At 42.1% G+C, this 18,743-nt stretch overlaps 1 protein-coding gene across 1 annotated transcript in view; it reads left to right on the forward strand.

Moving 5' to 3' along the window:
* Window positions 1-18,743, forward strand: part of ipo11 (importin 11) — a 577,792-nt gene that overhangs the window by 87,512 nt on the left and 471,537 nt on the right. The window contains exon 8 of the mRNA XM_084323169.1: window positions 15,309-15,357. Coding sequence (XP_084179295.1) covers window positions 15,309-15,357 — 49 coding nt within the window. The remainder of the gene's footprint in view (window positions 1-15,308; window positions 15,358-18,743) is intronic.

Raw genomic sequence — 18,743 nt, forward strand, 5'->3', positions numbered from 1 at the left:
TTGCCAATAATTATTCATTCTTAACATTGAAAACAACATAAAATAAATAAATAATAATCAGTATCCATAATGTAGTACAAAAGAAAAAGAAAACAAACTGCTTAGAATCCAGAAGATTGACAATAGTCACCTCCCGTTACCTCTTTTTGGTAATTTGAAAATATCATTCCTTTATAATTTTTCTTTTTAAATAGAGCAATATTTCAGCTTTCCTTCATTTTATCTTCTAGCCCATTCCACAGTTACTCCATAGGATGATATGCACCTGCTCCTGAGATTGGTGCGAGCGTAACGTTTATAAAAGTTGATAACATTATGTACAGTAATCATTTTTAAATTGAAAAAGAAAATACACCTACAGATCTTTTAGAAAGGTGCAGAATAAAAGTATTGCTCCCACCCCCCCCAAAAAAAGAATGATTGATTTAACTAATCTTTCATAAATAAATAAATTGCGGGTCCAAAAGGAATATTGTTGTTTACATGTTGCATGCATGACTCCCCTCCCTACTTCCCATTTCCCCACGTTCTCAGTCTCACATCACACTGATGGCTCCTTCATCATCTGTTTCCACATCACAAGGCACTTTGTTATCCTCCCTCTGGGAGAGAGCGCACGCCACCACATCAAACCTATGAACTCAATTGCTTTTCTGGATGTGGTCTTCCCCAGTGATCGTGGGATACTTGACGAAACGCATGTTCCGCATGTTGAATTTTATTCAAAACTCCAAATTCACCCCTTCCCAAACTTTATATGTGTGTGTATATATATATATACCGGTATATATATGCTTGACGATCCCATTTTGCTACAATAGAAATTATTGGAATGAGGTGAATGACCTTATTAGATAATACAGATGTTTAGTATATATTTTAATAATAATTCATTACATTTATATAGCGCTTTTTCTCCGACTCGAAGCGCTTTACAACGTAGGGTTAGTGCCTCCTTCACCACTACTGGCAGATGTTGACAGTTGTCCGTTGGGGACATATTTTGTTTGTAATATTGTGACTCTAGTATTGTGATTATATCATGGGGCCTCCCAAGTGATTCCCACCATAGTGTGTATAATATATATGTGTATAATATGTATATATATATATTTTTTTATTTAAACCTTTATTTTACCAGGTAGTCACTTGAGATCAAAGATCAAAGTGACTAAGAGAAAGTCCTCGACTTCTTTCCATCTTTCTACACTATTTCTTTCTTTCCATCTTTCTACTCTTTCTTTCTTTCCATCTTTCGACTCTTTCTTTCTTTCTTTCCATCTTTCTTTCTTTCCATCGTTCTACTCTTTCTTTCTTTCCATCTTTCTACTCTTTCTTTCTTTCTTTCCATCTTTCTACTCTTTCTTTCTTTCCATCTTTCTTTCTTTCCATCGTTCTACTCTTTCTTTCTTTCCATCGTTCTACTCTTTCTTTCTTTCCATCTTTCTACTCTTTCTTTCTTTCCATCTTTCTTTCTTTCCATCGTTCTACTCTTTCTTTCTTTCCATCTTATTTTCTTTCCATCATTCTACCCTTTCTTTCTTTCTTTCTTTCTTTCTTTCTTTCTTTCTTTCTTTCTTTCTTTCTTTCTTTCTTTCTTTCTTTCTTTCTTTCTTTCTTTCTTTCTTTTTATCTTTCATCGCAGCATCTCCTGTGATGGTGGCGAGCGCCTTGCCCACTGCGCCACCTAGCAGCCCTTTTTTTCTTTCTTTCTTTCTACTCTTTCTTTCTTTCTTTCTTTCTTTCTTTCTTTCTTTCTTTCTTTCTTTCTTTCTTTCTTTCTTTCTTTCTTTCTTTCTACTCACTCCTGCCTTCCCGCTCTGTTGTTCCTCTCTGTCTTCCTGTTCTCCCTCTTCTCATGTTGTTCCTCTCTGTCTCTCTGTTCTCTCTCCTCTCTCCTGTTGTTCCTCTCTGTCTTCCTGTTCTCTCTCTCCTCTCCTGTTGTTCCTCTCTGTCTCTCTGTTCTCTCTCCTCTCCTGTTGTTCCTCTCTGTCTTCCTGTTCTCTCTCCTCTCCTGTTGTTCCTCTCTGTCTTCCTGTTCTCTCTCCTCCCCTGTTGTTCCTCTCTGTCTTCCTGTTCTCTCTCTCCTCCCCTGTTGTTCCTCTCTGTTCTCTCTCCTCTCCTGTTGTTCCTCTCTGTCTCTCTGTTCTCTCTCCTCTCCTGTTGTTCCTCTCTGTCTTCCTGTTCTCTCTCCTCTCCTGTTGTTCCTCTCTGTCTTCCTGTTCTCCCTCCTCTCCTGTTGTTCCTCTCTGTCTTCCTGTTCTCTCTCCTCTCCTGTTGTTCCTCTCTGTCTCTCTGTTCTCTCTCCTCCTCTCCTGTTCCTCTCTGTCTCTCTGTTCTCTCTCCTGTTATTCCTCTCTGTCTTCCTGTTCTCCCTCCTCTCCTTTCCACCTTTCTTTCTTTCTTTCTTTCCACCTTTCTTTCTTTCTGTCTTTCTTTCTTTCTTTCTTTCTTTCTTTCTTTCTTTCTTTCTTTCTTTCTTTCTTTCTTTCTTTCTTTCTTTCTTTCTTTCTTTCTTTCTTTCTTTCTTTCTTTCTTTCATCATTCTACCCTTTCTTTCTTTCTTTCTTTCCATCTTTCTTTCTTTCATCAGTCTACCCTTTCTTTCCATTTTTCTACTCTTTCTTTTTGTCCATCTTTCTACTCTTTCTTTCCATCTTTCTTTCTTTCCACCTTTCTTTCTTTCCATCTTTCCATCTTTCTACTCTTTCTTTCTTTCTTTCTTTCTTTCTTTCTTTCTTTCTTTCTTTCTTTCTTTCTTTCTTTCTTTCTTTCTTTCTTTCTTTCTTTCTTTCTTTCTTTCTTTCTTTCTTTCTTTCTTTCTTTCATCATTCTACCCTTTCTTTCCATTTTTCTCCTCTTTTCTTTCTTTCCATCTTTCTTTCTTTCTTTCTTTCTTTCCATCTTTCTTTTTGTCCATCTTTCTACTCTTTCTTTCCATCTTTCTTTCTTTCTTTCTTTCTTTCTTTCTTTCTTTCTTTCTTTCTTTCTCTTTCTTTCTTTCTTTCTTTCTTTCTTTCTTTCTTTCTTTCTTTCTTTCTTTCTTTCTTTCTTTCTTTCTTTCTTTCTTTCTTTCTTTCTTTCTCTCTGTCTCCCTGTTCTCTCTCCTCTCCTGTTCCTCTCTGTCTCTCTGTTCTCTCTCCTCTCCTGTTGTTCCTCTCTGTCTCTCTGTTCTCTCTCCTCTCCTGTTGTTCCTCTCTGTCTTCCTGTTCTCTCTCCTCATCTCCTGTTGTTCATCTCTGTCTTCCTGTTCTCTCTCCTCTCTTCTGTTGTTCCTCTCTGTCTTCCTGTTCTCTCTCCTCTCCTGTTGTTCCTCTCTGTCTCTGTTCTCTCTCCTCTCCTGTTGTTCCTCTCTGTCTTCCTGTTCTCTCTCCTCTCCTGTTGTTCCTCTCTGTCTCTGTTCTCTCTCCTCTCCTGTTGTTCCTCTCTGTCTTCCTGTTCTCTCTCCTCTCCTGTTGTTCCTCTCTGTCTTCCTGTTCTCCCTCCTCCTCTCCTGTTGTTCCTCTCTGTCGTCCTGTTCTCCCTCCTCTCCTGTTGTTCCTCTCTGTCTTCCTGTTCTCTTTGTTCTCCTGTTGTTCCTCTCTGTCTCTCTGTTCTCTCTCTCTCCTGTTGTTCCTCTGTTCTCTCTCCTCCTCTCCTGTTGTTCCTCTCTGTCTCTCTGTTCTCTCTCCTCCTCTCCTGTTGTTCCTATCTGTCTTCCTGTTCTCCCTCCTCTCCTGTTGTTCCTCTCTGTCTCTCTCAGGGTGTCCGCGGGACCTTAAAAAGTCTTAAAAAGTCTTAAATTCAACTATCAACTATTAAGGCCTTAATTTGTCTTAAAATGTCTTAAATCCGACTTTCGGAGGTCTTAAAAACATGCCATGTCATCTTATGTTTCATTGTGAAATCTGGGGGGAAACTATTAACGGGAGATATTAAGTCAGGCTTTTTTTTTTTTTTTTTTACGCAAACGGTACGCAGTGGGGCGGAAACAATTTATGGTCCTTAATGTGTGTCGCCGTCGGGAGCTATTTCAGAACACCGGAGCATAGGTAACACGTTATTCAAGCCGTAGCGATAACGCTGACGTTTAGTTTAGTTTAATTGATTTGTATTTATTTGCACTCGTTAATTTAACATGGGAAAGTGCAAATGTAATGAGAACTGGCTCGAAAACCCTCTGTTTGCACCGTGGTTGGTCCCAGTGAAAGACATGTACGAGGCCCGCTGCAAACTCTTCAAAAAGGATTTTAAACTGGGAACGATGGGAATAAAAGCAGTGGAGTCACACATGCACAGCGCTAAGCATGTTACCTCTACAAAAACCCGCCTGCAGACAACTTCAATATCAAATTTATTTTCGACGCCGACACCGTACACATCAACTGCTCAGGGACAGGTAGGTCTACCACCAATTACATCTGCACCTGTCCGGGGTAACGTTCGGCTCCACGCCAACCCTTGAAGCTGAGGTACTGCGGGTTCTAAATACGGTCGCAAAGCATCAGTCCTACAATGGAAATGAGGGACTAGGAGAGGTGTTTCAAGCGATGTTCCCTGACTGTTAGGATCTATGGGTAACAGTACTGTATATTTGCATATCATGTATGTCACAAATGTAATGGTAATATATACCTGTATCTGTCATGTATATCCCTATGCCATAAATGTCATGTATGTTGTGCATGTCATAAATGTCACTATGAATTGAAAATGGGGGACCCTGATGTAAACAAGACAAACGTCTTTCTCTGGTCTGCATCCCCTTATTATTGTGTGTATTGAGCTGTACTGTATTATTTTGTACCCATTCTGAAATCTGTTAAATAAAGTATTCATTCAACCAAACTACAAAAACAAAACAACTGGATGAATGAAAACTTTATTTAACAGATTGCAGAATGTGTACAATACAATGCTCAATACACACAATAATAAGGGGATGCAGACCAGAGAAAGACGTTTGTCTTGTTTACATCAGGGTCCCCCATTTTCAATTCATATTGACATACACAACATAGAATAGATAGAATAGAAATACTTTTATTATCCCGTGGGAAATTTGACACTGCAAATCGCTCAACAGACGGGTCACAAATTAGAATAATAACACAAATCAATCAAGTTGCCTAGGATAAGGTAGAGTAAAATAGAATAAAAATGAAATAAAATATACAGAAATAAATACAGTAAAAACATACATGACATCATGACATTTATGGCATAGGGACATACATGACATACAGGTATATACTGTAGTACTGTTACATTTGTGACATATACGATATGCAAATAATATACAGTACTGTTACCCAGAGATCATAACAGAAAATATTATATATATATGATGGGGATGAGACTGTACATTAGGGGGGGGGTTGGACATTTACGGTGGCCAGTTTCGAATTGCAGCCTCCCGTAGGTGCTCTTTAAGAGCGGTTTTGAATGTGGGCAGGGGTAAAGTGGGTTTTAGGAGTGAGGTTAAGCAGTAGTCTGACCAGTTTGTTTTGTGATGTTTGTAATCTTGTTTTTAGTGCCTTTGAGGTGCTTTGGTACCATGAGGTGCAGGCATAGTCGTAGTACTCTTGAATGAGTGTACTGAGAGTACCCATGATTTTTGCCATTTTGTTATCGTGAAATTGGTATTAAATTTAATTCTGAGTGGCATTAAAAAGTCTTAAAAAGCCTTAAATCTGACTGGGCTAAACCTGCAGATACCCTGCTCTCTGTTCTCTCTGTCTTCCTGTTCTCCTGTTGTTCCTCTCTGTCTCTCTGTTCTCTCTCCTCTCTCCTGTTGTTCCTCTCTGTCTTCCTGTTCTCCCTCCTCTCCTCTCTTTCTTTCTTTCTTTCTTTCTTTCTTTCTTTCTTTCTTTCTTTCTTTCTTTCTTTCTTTCTTTCTTTCTTTCTTTCTTTCTTTCTTTCTTTCTTTCTTTCTTTCTTTCTTTCTTTCTTTCTTTCTTTCTTTCTTTCTTTCCTTCTTTCCTTCTTTCTTTCTTTCCATCTTTCTTTCTTTCCATCTTTCTTTCCATCTTTCTTTCCATCTTTCTTTCTTTCATCATTCTACCCTTTCTTTCCATTTTTCTACTCTTTCTTTTTGTCCATCTTTCTACTCTTTCTTTCCATCTTTCTTTCTTTCCACCTTTCTTTCTTTCCATCTTTCTTTCTTTCTTTCTTTCTTTCCATCTTTCTACTCTTTCTTTCTTTCTTTCTTTCTTCTTCTTTCTTTCTTTCTTTCTTTCTTTCTTTCTTTCTTTCTTTCTTTCTTTTTCTTCTTTCTTTCTTTCCATCTTTCTTTCTTTCTTCTTCTTTTCTTTCTTTCTTTTTTCTTTCTTTCTTTCTTTCTTTCTTTCTTTCTTTCTTTCTTTCTTTCTTTCTTTCCATCTTTCTTTCCATCTTTCTTTCTTTCATCATTCTACCTTTCTTTCCATTTTTCTACTCTTTCTTTTGTCCCATCTTTCTACTCTTCTTTCCATCTTTCTTTCTTTCCACCTTTCTTTCTTTCCATCTTTCTTTCTTTCTTTCTTTCCATCTTTCTACTCTTTCTTTCTTTCTTTCTTTCTTTCTTTCTTCTTTCTTTCTTTCTTTCTCTTTCTTTCTTTCTTTCTTTCTTTCTTTCTTTCTTCTTTCTTTCTCTTCTTTCTTTCTTTCTTTCTTTCTTTCTTTCAACATTCTACCCTTTCCATTTTTCTACTCTTTCTTTTTGACCATCTTTCTACTCTTTCTTTTCATCTTTCTTCTTTCTACCTTCTTTCTTTCCATCTTTCTTTCTTTCTTTCTTTCTTTCCATCTTTCTACTCTTTCTTTCTTTCTTTCTTTCTTTCTTTCTTTCTTTCTTTCTTTCTTTCAACATTCTACCCTTTCCATTTTTCTACTCTTTCTTTTTGTCCATTCTTTCTACTCTTTCTTTCCATCTTTCTTTCTTTCCACCTTTCTTTCTTTCCATCTTTCTTTCTTTCTTTCTTTCATCTTTCTACTTCTTTCTTTCTTTCTTCTTTCTTTCTTTTCTTTCTTTCTTTCTTTCTTTCTTTCTTTCTTTCTTTCTTTCTTTCTTTCTTTCTTTCTTTCTTTCAACATTTCTACCCTTTCAACATTCTACCCTTTCCATTTTTCTACTCTTTCTTTTTGTCCATCTTTCTACTCTTTCTTTCCATCTTTCTTTCTTTCCCCTTTCTTTCTTTCCATCTTTCTTTTTCTTTCCACCTTTCTTTCTTTCTTTCTTTCTTTCTTTCTTTCTTTCTTTCTTTCTTTCTTTCTTTCTTCTTTCTTTCTTTCTTTCACCATTCTACCCTTTCTTTCCATTTTTTCTACTCTTTTCTTTCTTTCCATCTTTCTTTCTTTCTTTCCATCTTTCTTTTTGTCCATCTTTCTACTCTTTCTTCCATACTTCTTTCTTCCATCCTTTCTTTCTTCCACCTTTCTTTCTTTCATCTTTCTTTCTTTCTTTCTTTCTTTCTTTCTTTCTTTCTTTCTTTCTACTCTTTCTTTCTTTCCATTATTTTTTTCTTTTTTCTTTTTTTTTCTTTCTCTTCTTTCTTTCTTTCTTTCTTTCTTTCTTTCTTTCTTTCTTTCTTTCTTTCTTTCTTTCTTTCTTTCTTTCTTTCTTTCTTTTGTTGTTCCTCTCTGTCTTCCTGTTCTCCCTCCTCTCCTGTTGTTCCTCTCTGTCTTCCTGTTCTCCCTCCTCTCTGTCCTCCTGTTCTCCCTCCTCCTCTCCTGTTGTTCCTCTCTGTCTCTGTTCTCTCTCCTCCTCTCCTGTTGTTCCTCTCTGTCTTCCTGTTCTCTCTCCTCTCTGTCTTCCTGTTCTCTCTCCTCTCTGTTCTCCCTCCTCTCCTGTTGTTCCTCTCTGTCTCTCTCCTCTCTCTCCTCTCTCCTGTTATTCTTATCTGTCTCTCTGTTCTCTCTCTCTCCTGTTGTTCCTCTCTGTCTTCCTGTTCTCCCTCCTCATCTCCTGTTGTTCCTCTCTGTCTCTCTGTTCTCTCTCCTCTCCCCTGTTGTTCCTCTCTGTCTCTCTGTTCTCTCTCCTCCCCTGTTGTTCCTCTCTGTCTTCCTGTTCTCTCTCCTCTCTCCTGTTGTTCCTCTCTGTCTCTCTGTTCTCTCTCCTCTCTCCTGTTGTTCCTCTCTGTCTCTCTGTTCTCTCTCCTCCTCCTGTTGTTCCTCTCTGTCTTCCCGTTCTCGCTCCTTGAATATGAATATGAATGATTGATCTCTCTCTGTTTACAGTACTGCGTTGTGACGTTAATGAGGAGCTCTTTTGGCCGCGAGGCTGAAGGTTAGATGATGGTGGGAATCTACGCATTAAAAAGACATTAGCGTTATCCCGCCACGCTGTGAGCGGAGATAATGGCTCAAAGTAAATATTTAATGGCCGGATGCGTGCGTTGTGATTCTCTCTGAAGAGCCGCTGCTCGCTGGCAGAGCTCTGAGGCCATCTGTCATCCCTTTATTATGATCAACTACTGTATTTACCGTTCATAAAAAAGAGAGAGAGAGAGGGGAAAGGAACTTATTTCATTGGAAGTCGAGCCGAGGGGGTATTTCAGCCCTCGCCAGTCTGGCTCTGTCCCAGTTCACACTGAATGTCACTGCTTATGTGTTTAGTTGTGAGTGTTGCTCTGTGAGAGACAGCTGTGTTTGTTGTTGTTGTTGCTCTGTCGTGACACACACGCACACACACACACACACACACACACACACACACACACACACACACACACACACACACACACACACACACACACACACACACACACACACACACACACACACACAGACATACAAACACTAACAGACACCCACACAAACGCCCCCCCCCTCACACACACACACACACACACACACACACACACACACACACACAAAGGCGTCATAATACTGAACTACAGTATTTAAGCGTCTTCCTCTCCGTGACCTGGAACAGATTACACAGCGACGGGGCGTTAATTGCTCCCCATGGGGTCATAAATTCTTCAGGCCCTGTTGCAGAGGTCTTTATTCGGCATGCAACGACACTCAATGTTTTTTTAGCGGTACACACAGCGGTTAATTTAGCACACACACCGGAACACACACGCATGCATTGTCTTTTTAGAATCGCCGATGCGATTCGTCTCTGCGATTAACCCATCCCGTCGTCCTTCCCCCCCAAGGGCAGCCGGGAGCAGACAGGCGTCAACGTGAGCCGCGCCAGGGGACCAATCCAAGTGCTCCTGTCCGTCTTCGTCAAGGACGCCACAGCGTTAGCGATCTGTTGTTGTGCATGTTTTTCCATTGGGTTTATCTTATCGGGGGGAAACCCTTGCGAGCACGGGGAGAACATGCAAACTCCACACAGAAAGGCCTGGGAGATACCCCACCTGGGTACCTGGCATCATGGAAACCTGGTCCCCAAGCGGGAATCGAACCCTGGACCTTCTTGCTGTGAGGCGACAGTGTTAACCACTACACCACCGTGCCGCCAGAGTGACAGTAACCATGGCATTTAAAATAATGACACGCACTGATTGGTCGAGGCTGTTGGAACCCGCCTCCTGAATAGGAAACACCTGCTTTACAAAAACATGAGTCAGATTAATCGCCAGATTGCGCGGCAGGCGCGTGCCCTAGTCGCCGTTACACGCCAGGTAGCCGCCGCACTTGTTTGACAGATTTGCTATTCGTTATCACTTGTAAAGATAGTGGAAGTAGCACGTTTTACTTTCTGTTTGACATGAATGATTTACGATGAATGTCACATCGTCTTTTCCTGACATGTTGATTGGTTCCATCGAGATGTCGAAAGAAGCCGTCTGTCATCTTCTATTCCCTTCGACGCTCTAATCTTCTGACAGAACTTCCTTTTATTAAGGCGATACACCCCAGAACAAATATTTGAATAGATATCACTATAAAACTTTCCCAGTTTATGTACATAACAACTAAGAAAAAATGTATAGCAAGTTTTCTGAGATCTTATGTTTATATATGCAAAATAGGCGTTACTTAATTAAATATGCACTAATTTGCATATATCGCCAGGGTAAACATCACCAACATTGGATGATGCCAGATTATGTTGACACTAGGGGTGCACCGATATATCGGTCGGGTATCGGTATCGGCCGATAAGTGCCTTGTTGACTGCTATCGGCCTATCGGCCGATAAGCTGGAATGTGCCGATGGCAGTAGCCGATAAATTCAGTTGCGTCCTGCCAACGGCGCAGCCCCCAGTCCCCCACTCACACAAGCTACTGCATCAAAGTTACTACTAAATATTCAACATTCTCTTTTGAGACTCCGCTTCAGACTCTTATCATTTGGCACTAAAAGCTAAACATTGTCACCGATATGGCTGTCCGCAACATGTCATTAATTGTGTACGCGAGGTGGTCGCTCAGTGACGACGCTAACATGAGCTAGGTTAACTAGCATGAGCTACCGGGAGGCAGAAGACTAACGTTACTGGTGAAAATGTGATTTACGTTGGAATACTCCTTTGCCAACTTGCTGTACTTTGCTTGCAGGTCTGCAGCCATTATTGCTGGATTATGAATAGCCCCAATTTTAGCCAACGTAACGTTATGGCTAAACCTTTAACGTTCTGTAACGCTAGCTTTCGGTTAGCTGTTCAATGCTAATAACACCACCAAGCGAACCCATCACAGCTCCCCGTCAACAGCGCTCTGTCGGGACGATGTGGCATTTACTACTAAATATTCAACATTCTCTTTTAAGACCCCGCTTCAGACTCTTATCATTTGGCACTAAAAGCTAAACATTGTCACCGATATGGCTGTCCGCAACATGTCATTAATTGTGTACGCGAGGTGGTCGCTCAGTGACGACGCTAACATGAGCTAGGTTAACTAGCATGAGCTACCGGGAGGCAGAAGACTAACGTTACTGGTGAAAATGTGATTTACGTTGGAATACTCCTTTGCCAACTTGCTGTACTTTGCTTGCAGGTCTGCAGCCATTATTGCTGGATTATGAATAGCCCCAATTTTAGCCAACGTAACGTTATGGCTAAACCTTTAACGTTCTGTAACGCTAGCTTTCGGTTAGCTGTTCAATGCTAATAACACCACCAAGCGAACCCATCACAGCTCCCCGTCAACAGCGCTCTGTCGGGACGATGTGGCATTTACTACTAAATATTCAACATTCTCTTTTAAGACCCCGCTTCAGACTCTTATCATTTGGCACTAAAAGCTAAACATTGTCACCGATATGGCTGTCCGCAACATGTCATTAATTGTGTACGCGAGGTGGTCGCTCAGTGACGACGCTAACATGAGCTAGGTTAGCTAGCATGAGCTACCGGGAGGCAGAAGACTAACGTTACTGGTGAAAATGTGATTTACGTTGGAATACTCCTTTGCCAACTTGCTGTACTTTGCTTGCAGGTCTGCACGTAATGTTATGGCTAAACCTTTAACGTTAGGTAACGCTAGCTTTCGGTTAGCTGTTCAATGCTAATAACACCACCAAGCAAACCCATCACAGCTCCCCGTCAACAGCGCTCTGTCGGGACGATGTGGCATTTAAGAAAGTATATGCTGTTAAAATGACACAAACATTCGTTTTGTGGCATTAACGTTATATAGTTAGTGTTACACCTTCAATAATATCAGCATATTATTTACCCGAAGATAGCAAGCAAGCAAGCAAGCAAGGCATTACTCCGTTGTTCATAGCTCAGTTCCATTCCGTACCCAACTACCCATTCTGCATTCTGTTAATAAAGTTTTCAACCAGACAAATGTATAGAAAGGCTTTGTTTCATTATAACATTTGTTGCCGTAAAATCATTGTGTCTCGTTTGGTCATCCTGTGGAGCGATGGTCGGCGGGCAGCTAACGTATTAGCTACGTTAAGTTTGTTGTGCTCTCGCAAGCCGATCATTTCAATGGCGGCATGCCCCGAATTAAAAAATTAATAAACGCTTGCCGATTGGTGGTAAGAACAGCAGGAGGTGGGTGCTAGCGGTGTGGCGTAATTGGCCGAATCGACTGTCAATCAAAATGGTTCTATTGCATTGGTTGAAAGCTCTGGTTGAGAGAATAGTATCCATCTGCAGGCCGCCAGAGCGGCCAGACGATACTGGGAGAGGGATATAATAATAATAGTGATACATGGCATGGTGGAATTAATACCATAAACATATTTCTTGATGTTTCCTTTTTTTAAGTAAGTAAAGAGGCCTACAAATACAAACATACACATACAAATATACAGTAGTTTAATTAAAAAAAATATATATATTAAAAAAAATATATATAAAAAAAAAAATTACAAATACTTATTTTTTGCCACAAGTATCAGTATCGGTATCGGCCGATTGTGTTAGTTGAACAATCGGTATCGGTGGCCAATTTTCATATCGGTGCATCCCTAGTTGACACATAACACAGTGAACTTTGTCCAGAAGGGATTGTGGCTTATGTCTTCTTATCATCCCATAAATCAGGAAATGCTGTTCTCCATTAAATATGTGCACATTTATGGATGCAATCAGGCAAAATTAAGTAAAATAAACAACTAAATGTGTGTTATTGACGTTTTATTGTCACTAGTTTCATAGAAGACATGTTTAGAAAGCAAAATATAACAATCTCAAAATCAACCAAAAAAATAATATTTGCCTATTCACCTGGGGTGTCTTGCCTTAATTCCCTTTAGAATGTATTTTAAAGTGCATCTCGTCAGCCTGGTGCCCAGATACAGTGTTGTGGTTTTACGCTGCTGTAAGTGGTGTTTTATTTTGTTAAAAGAAGTGGTCTACATGTTAAAATAATAGCTCTACATTCTGACAGCCATCACTGATACAGAGTGTCTCAGTAACATGGGTCTCCCAGTCCCTCCACTCTGCAGTACACAGCCATCACTGATACAGAGTGTCTGGTCAGTAACATGGGTCTCCCAGTCCCTCCACTCTGCAGTATACAGCCATCACTGATACAGAGTGTCTGGTCAGTAACATGGGTCTCCCAGTCCCTCCACTCTGCAGTAAACAGACATCACTGATATAGAGTGTCTGGTCAGTAACATGGGTCTCCCAGTCCCTCCACTCTGCAGTAAGCAACCATCACTGATATAGAGTGTCTGGTCAGTAACATGGGTCTCCCAGTCCCTCCTGCTCTGCAGTAAACAGACATCACTGATATAGAGTGTCTGGTAGGGGTGGGAATCGCCAGAGACCTCACGATACGATACTATCGCGATACTTGCATCATGATACGATAGTATCGCGATACTAAATATATTGCGATACGCAGTGTTGACATCTGTCTGCTTGAGAAAATCCCATTTGCTGCAATAAAAATGATTGAAGTGAGATGAACAGACTGAAAACAAATTTTTTTTAGATAAAACATGTTGACAAAGTTTTACTTTGCAGTTGAAAAAAGGTAATATATTGCAATATTAATATCACAATACTCAGCATATCGCAATATATTTTGAATCGCAATACTATCGTATTGTGACTTTAAGTATTGTGATAATATCATATCGTGAGGCCTCTGGTGATTCCCACCAATCAATCTTTCCTCTCCATCTCCTCTCCATCTCTCCTCTTTCAATCTCCATCTCTCCTCTCAATCTCTCCTCTTTCAATCTTTCCTCTGTCCATCTCTCCTCTCACACCAGCTTTCTTCCTCTCCGCTCGGTCTCTGTCTCTCCATCTCTCCTTTTTCTGTTATGACTGGTGACGCCCACGGCTCTTTTCAGCCCCCCCCCCCCTCCCATTCTCGTTACCTCCATCTAATTTTCTCTCAGAGGCCTCCCACTGTTGCCTTTTCCTCACATCATCAGCTTTCTTCCTCTCCGCCCTGTCTCTCCTTTCTCTGTCATGACTGGTGGCGCCCACTCTTTTCAGCACCCCCCCCCATACCTCTATCTAATTTTCTCCCTCCTCTCTCTGTCTCTGTCTCTGTCTCTGTCTCTGTCTCTGTCTCCGTCTCTGTCTCTCTCTCCTCTCTCTCTCCTCTCTCTCTCTGTCTCTGTCTCTCTCTTGCTCTCTCTATCTCTCTCTGTCTCTGTCTCTGTCTGTCTCTGTCTGTCTCTCTCTCTCTTCCTCTCTCCTCTCCCTCTCTCCTCTCCCTCTCTCCTCTATCCTCCTCTCCTATTCCTCCTCTCCTCTCTCTTCTCTCTCCTCTTCTCTCCTTCTCCTCTTCCTCCTCTCTCCTCTCCTCTTCCTCCTCTCCTCTTGCTCCTCTCCTCTCCTCTTCCTCCAGACCACCCGCTAGTTGTGACTCAGCACCTTCTTGTTTGAACATCCTGTGGAAAGCCCTGTTTCCTTTATACACCAACACCCTTCACCACTGTCTCTAAACCCACCCTCCTTCCTCTGCCCTTTTAGATGAGAGGAGATTAGATTCACAGAGCCTGTTGGCATCACCTTTTTCCTCCTTCCTCCTCTTCCCTCCTTCCTCTCTCCTTCCTCCTCTCTTCTCTCCTCTTCCTCATCTCTCCTTCCTCTCCCCTCTCTCCTCCCTCCTCCCTCCTTCCTCCTCCCTCCTCTCCCCTCTCCCCTCTCTCCTCCCTCCTCTCTCCTCCTTCCTCCTGTTTCCTCTTCCTCCTCTCTCCTCTCTCCTCCCTCCTGCCTCATCTCCCCTCTCTCCTCTCCCCTCTCCCCTCTCTCCTCCCTCCTCTCCCCTCTCCCCTCTCTCCTTCCTCCTCTCTCCTCTCCTTCCTCCTCCCTCCTCTCTCCTCTCCTCTTCCTCCTCCCTCCTCCCCCTCTCTCCTTCCTCCTCTCTCCCCCCTCCTCTCTCCTCCCGTCCCATTTGGCTTGTGAGCAGAGCCCTCTGCCTGCTACCTGACTATTCAGCATGTTGGCTTGTGGCGTGTGTGTGTGTGTGTGTGTGTGTGGTGTCACTGGTGTGTGTGAGTGTGAGATGGATGGCGTCGCTGCAGGCCTGGTGGCTGAACACTAACACGCAGGCCTGAGCAAAACGCCTCCTCATTTATCACCGGCTAATTTCCCAGGCAGGCTACTGTAGCTACACGGAGGGGGGGCACCTTTTTATTATTTCTTTCTGTTTTCATTTTAGCTTCTCATTTGTCATACACATACCTGAGTGCGCACACGCACGCACACACACACACACACACACACTGTTCTCCAAGTTCATGTTTTATACCTCTGGCCAATACTCACGATGTCGTGCCCGAAATGTCAAAGAGATAAAACCTCCTCCTCTCTCCCTCCCCTCCTCTCCCCCTCTCCTCCCCTCTCCCCCTCTTCTCCTCTCCTCTCTCCCCCTCCTCTCCTCTCCTTTCCCCCTCTCCTCTCTCCCCCTCCTCTCCCTCTCTCCTCTCCTCCTCTCCCTCTCCCCCCTCTCCCCCTCTCCAGGGCTTCCTGAATGCCGTCTTTGAGAGGCTGAAACAGTTCCTGGAGTGCTGTGAGTATAATACACACTACCTGACTCTCTCTCTGCAGAACAGACCCCGCTCTCGCACCAGGCAGCTCAGCATCGCCGTACGGAACGTCCTGTACGACACTTTCCATCACCTCGCGCTTCAGGGGCGACGCTCTCGTCGTGGGATCTAATGGGATCTAGTTCAGTTTATTAGGATCCCCGATTAGTTACAGCGTTGCAGTAGCTATTCTTCCTGGGGTCCACAAAGACCCAGTGTGGCCTTGCAACATAATACTGACATCATAACTTGACATTACAAGTAAACAGGACAGGACAAAGGACTAGTACACGCACGCACGCAAGCACACACACACACACACACACACACACACACACACACACACACACACACACACACACACACACACACACACACACACACACACACACACACACACACACACACACACACACACACACACACAATACTGACATCATAACATAACATTACAAGTAAACAGGCCAAAGGACTAGCACACTAGTGACGTGGTCACTCGTCGGAACGGCTTGTCAAATGACGCTCGCCGGATATTTGTCGTCTTGTAACTCGAGACCCGAAGCACTCAATAGGTTGAGTGTGGTGACAATCGAAAGGCAGCAAATGAAACTTTCCAACAATGTATTGGTTGCACAGCAATCTCATCTCTGTAGAGCGTGAAGTATTTCATCTCATCTATGTAGAGTGTAGTATTTCATTCCATATTTGGCTAAATTGTTATTGTGAAATACAGAAGGATGTTTTGAATTCTTCCAGTGATGCAGTGAGTTTCTTCATGAGTTTCTTCATGACGAGTGATGATGAAGGTGAAGATGATTAAGGTTATGGGTATCATTAATCAGACATAAGAAGATGATCACGAGTCGAAAGGACACATTCTCGACGTTTAATTTCAGGTCTTTAAAGCGCAATTAGAACAAAATGACAAAATGTGAATTAAAAGAAGGTGAAATGAGATTGAAAAGGACGTCCTGTGGCATCTGTTTGCGGCGGACGGAGACGACCTTCATAGATATTGCAAACCATCATTCACAGCTATTGTGGATCCTATTAACGTATGAAATGGCAATCTCATTATTCCTAGACTTCTACTATAGATTCAGTTTTTAATGAAAACGATCAATAATCTTTCCGCCTCTGCAATAAGAGTTGTTTTGACCCCCAGAGCAGGGCTTCTTCAGCCCACTTTGTAAGCCTGGCATCTAAGCCGTTTAGATCAGTGTTTCTCAACTGGTGGGTCGCGGGGCCATGTGCAAAAATAGATTATTGCCTTCCAATATCAAGTTATAAAGTGAGTTATATAGTGTTGTAATAGGCCACATACACACTGATTTATGTCTGTTATATATATATATATCTATATGATATATAATAGAACGCAATGGTTGTTTCAAGTGGAGTCTCTTTCTCCCACAAGACTCACAAGGTCACCTGCTTATCTCTCTCTCTCTCTCTCTCTCTCTCTCTCTCTCTCTCTCTCTCTCTCTCTCTCTCTCTCTCTCTGTCTCTGTCTCTGTCTCTGTCTCGCTCTCTCTCCGTCCTGCTCATCGTGAGGCTCGAAATGAGCCGCTAAGGGTTAAGTGTCTTGCTCAAGAGCACTTTGACACGCTGCCCCGGAATCGAACCGGGAACCTTCAGATTACCAGACGACCTCTCTTACCCTCCTGAGCCACTTTTCTCTCGCTAGTGATTCACCTGGCCCAGACGCCCAGCTGTTATACCTCCATAAACGTGCCAAGCCCCCCTCTCACTTTCACACTAAAGTCTCCCCAAAGCCTGATGGATGGTGGAATGGATCTCTCAAGGTGCCCGTCGGCTCAGATCTACGGCCTCAGTCACTCTGATGGTTTCACGACACATCTGTCAACGGAGAGAGAAAGAGAGAGAGTGGGGGGGGGGGGGGGGGGGGGGGGTAAAAAACAATGGCCAAAAAAAACGAACTCAAAGAAACAAACATAAAAACAAGGGAGAAGGAAGTAAAGGCTTTAATCTCTGGTCTGATCTAATCAACCCTGCTCTCTGAGCCAATTAGCCCCAATTAACGCCCCTCTTTAATCAATAACACCGCTCTTTAACACATTCCCTGCCACGCTTCTATCCATCAATGTATGATCACTGCCACCAGTCTAAGCCTATGGAGATGTTTACCTTCTTTGCAGGGCTATAACTTTTTAAATTGTATTGCTAAATTGACATTACTATGGCCCATTCAACATCGATTATCTATCGTTCAGGATGTAGGAACGTTATACTTTTTCATTCATATATTCATACGAAAATACCGTCTAGAATATAAATATGTTTTTATCGTTTTCTGCAGTAATTCCTAGAACGTTATAGGCCTAAACGCATATATAGATTATCAACTGCCGTTTGTTGGTGATACACGCTATATTAAAAATTTCAACTGTACATGATCCTAAACGTTATGACTTATCATGCGCGGATGAACGGGGGGGGGGGGGGGGGGTCGTTTATAATTCCGTGATCGTCAGTAAATGCTTTATGTAGTATTGGTGATATATTGATCAGAGCAGTTTGCATTGATAATAATAAACAAACAGGCTGAAAGTAACGTCAGCGTCCTCTTACCGTTCGCCGATGAGACTGGAGGAAAAAGATCCAACTTATTTGATGGCGATCTCCTAAATCCATTTCCGGTTTGTATAATCATAATAAACGCCCAAATCGTATAGATTATTGTGTTATGGCAGCGATCGCTACACACGGACGTGTGTCTACAGTCCTGCAACAATATGCAAGTGCCGGACGCATTTGCCAGATGCACCGGAGAGCTCCAGAGATCCACTTCCGGTTGCGACTCGCCGATCATCCACCAGGCGGCAGTATTGAAGCTTTGCAGAGTTGTGCAGGCTCCCACTGCATCAGACCATATGAATAACATGGCGAAAAAATTAAATATGATCTCAATAACGTCGTACGCCGTGGAATGGCAGAATTCGCATGAACTTGAAACACGTCGTAAGCCGTTTCCGGCGGTGGATGTGTTAATCTATAACACCGCTCTTTAGATCAATAACACCACTCCTTAGATCAATAACACCGCTCTTTAATCAATAACACCGCTCTTTAATCAATAACACCGCTCTTTAATCAATAACACTGCTCTTTAATCAATACCACCGCTATTTAGATCAATAACACCACTCCTTAGATCAATAACACCACTCCTTAGATCAATAACACCGCTCGTTAATCAATAACACTGCTCTTTAACACATTGACCGCCAGAGTTTCTATAGAACAGTCTGCAGCCTCTGCCAGGGTCTTTGAGCATTCGGACTAATCTTTCAAGTCTCACAGAATATTCTGTGATATGACTATGAACATGTAATATCTCAAAAGACCG

This window comes from Notolepis coatsorum (genome assembly GCF_963971535.1).
Source record: "Notolepis coatsorum genome assembly, chromosome: 10".
Lineage (NCBI taxonomy): Eukaryota > Metazoa > Chordata > Actinopteri > Aulopiformes > Paralepididae > Notolepis > Notolepis coatsorum.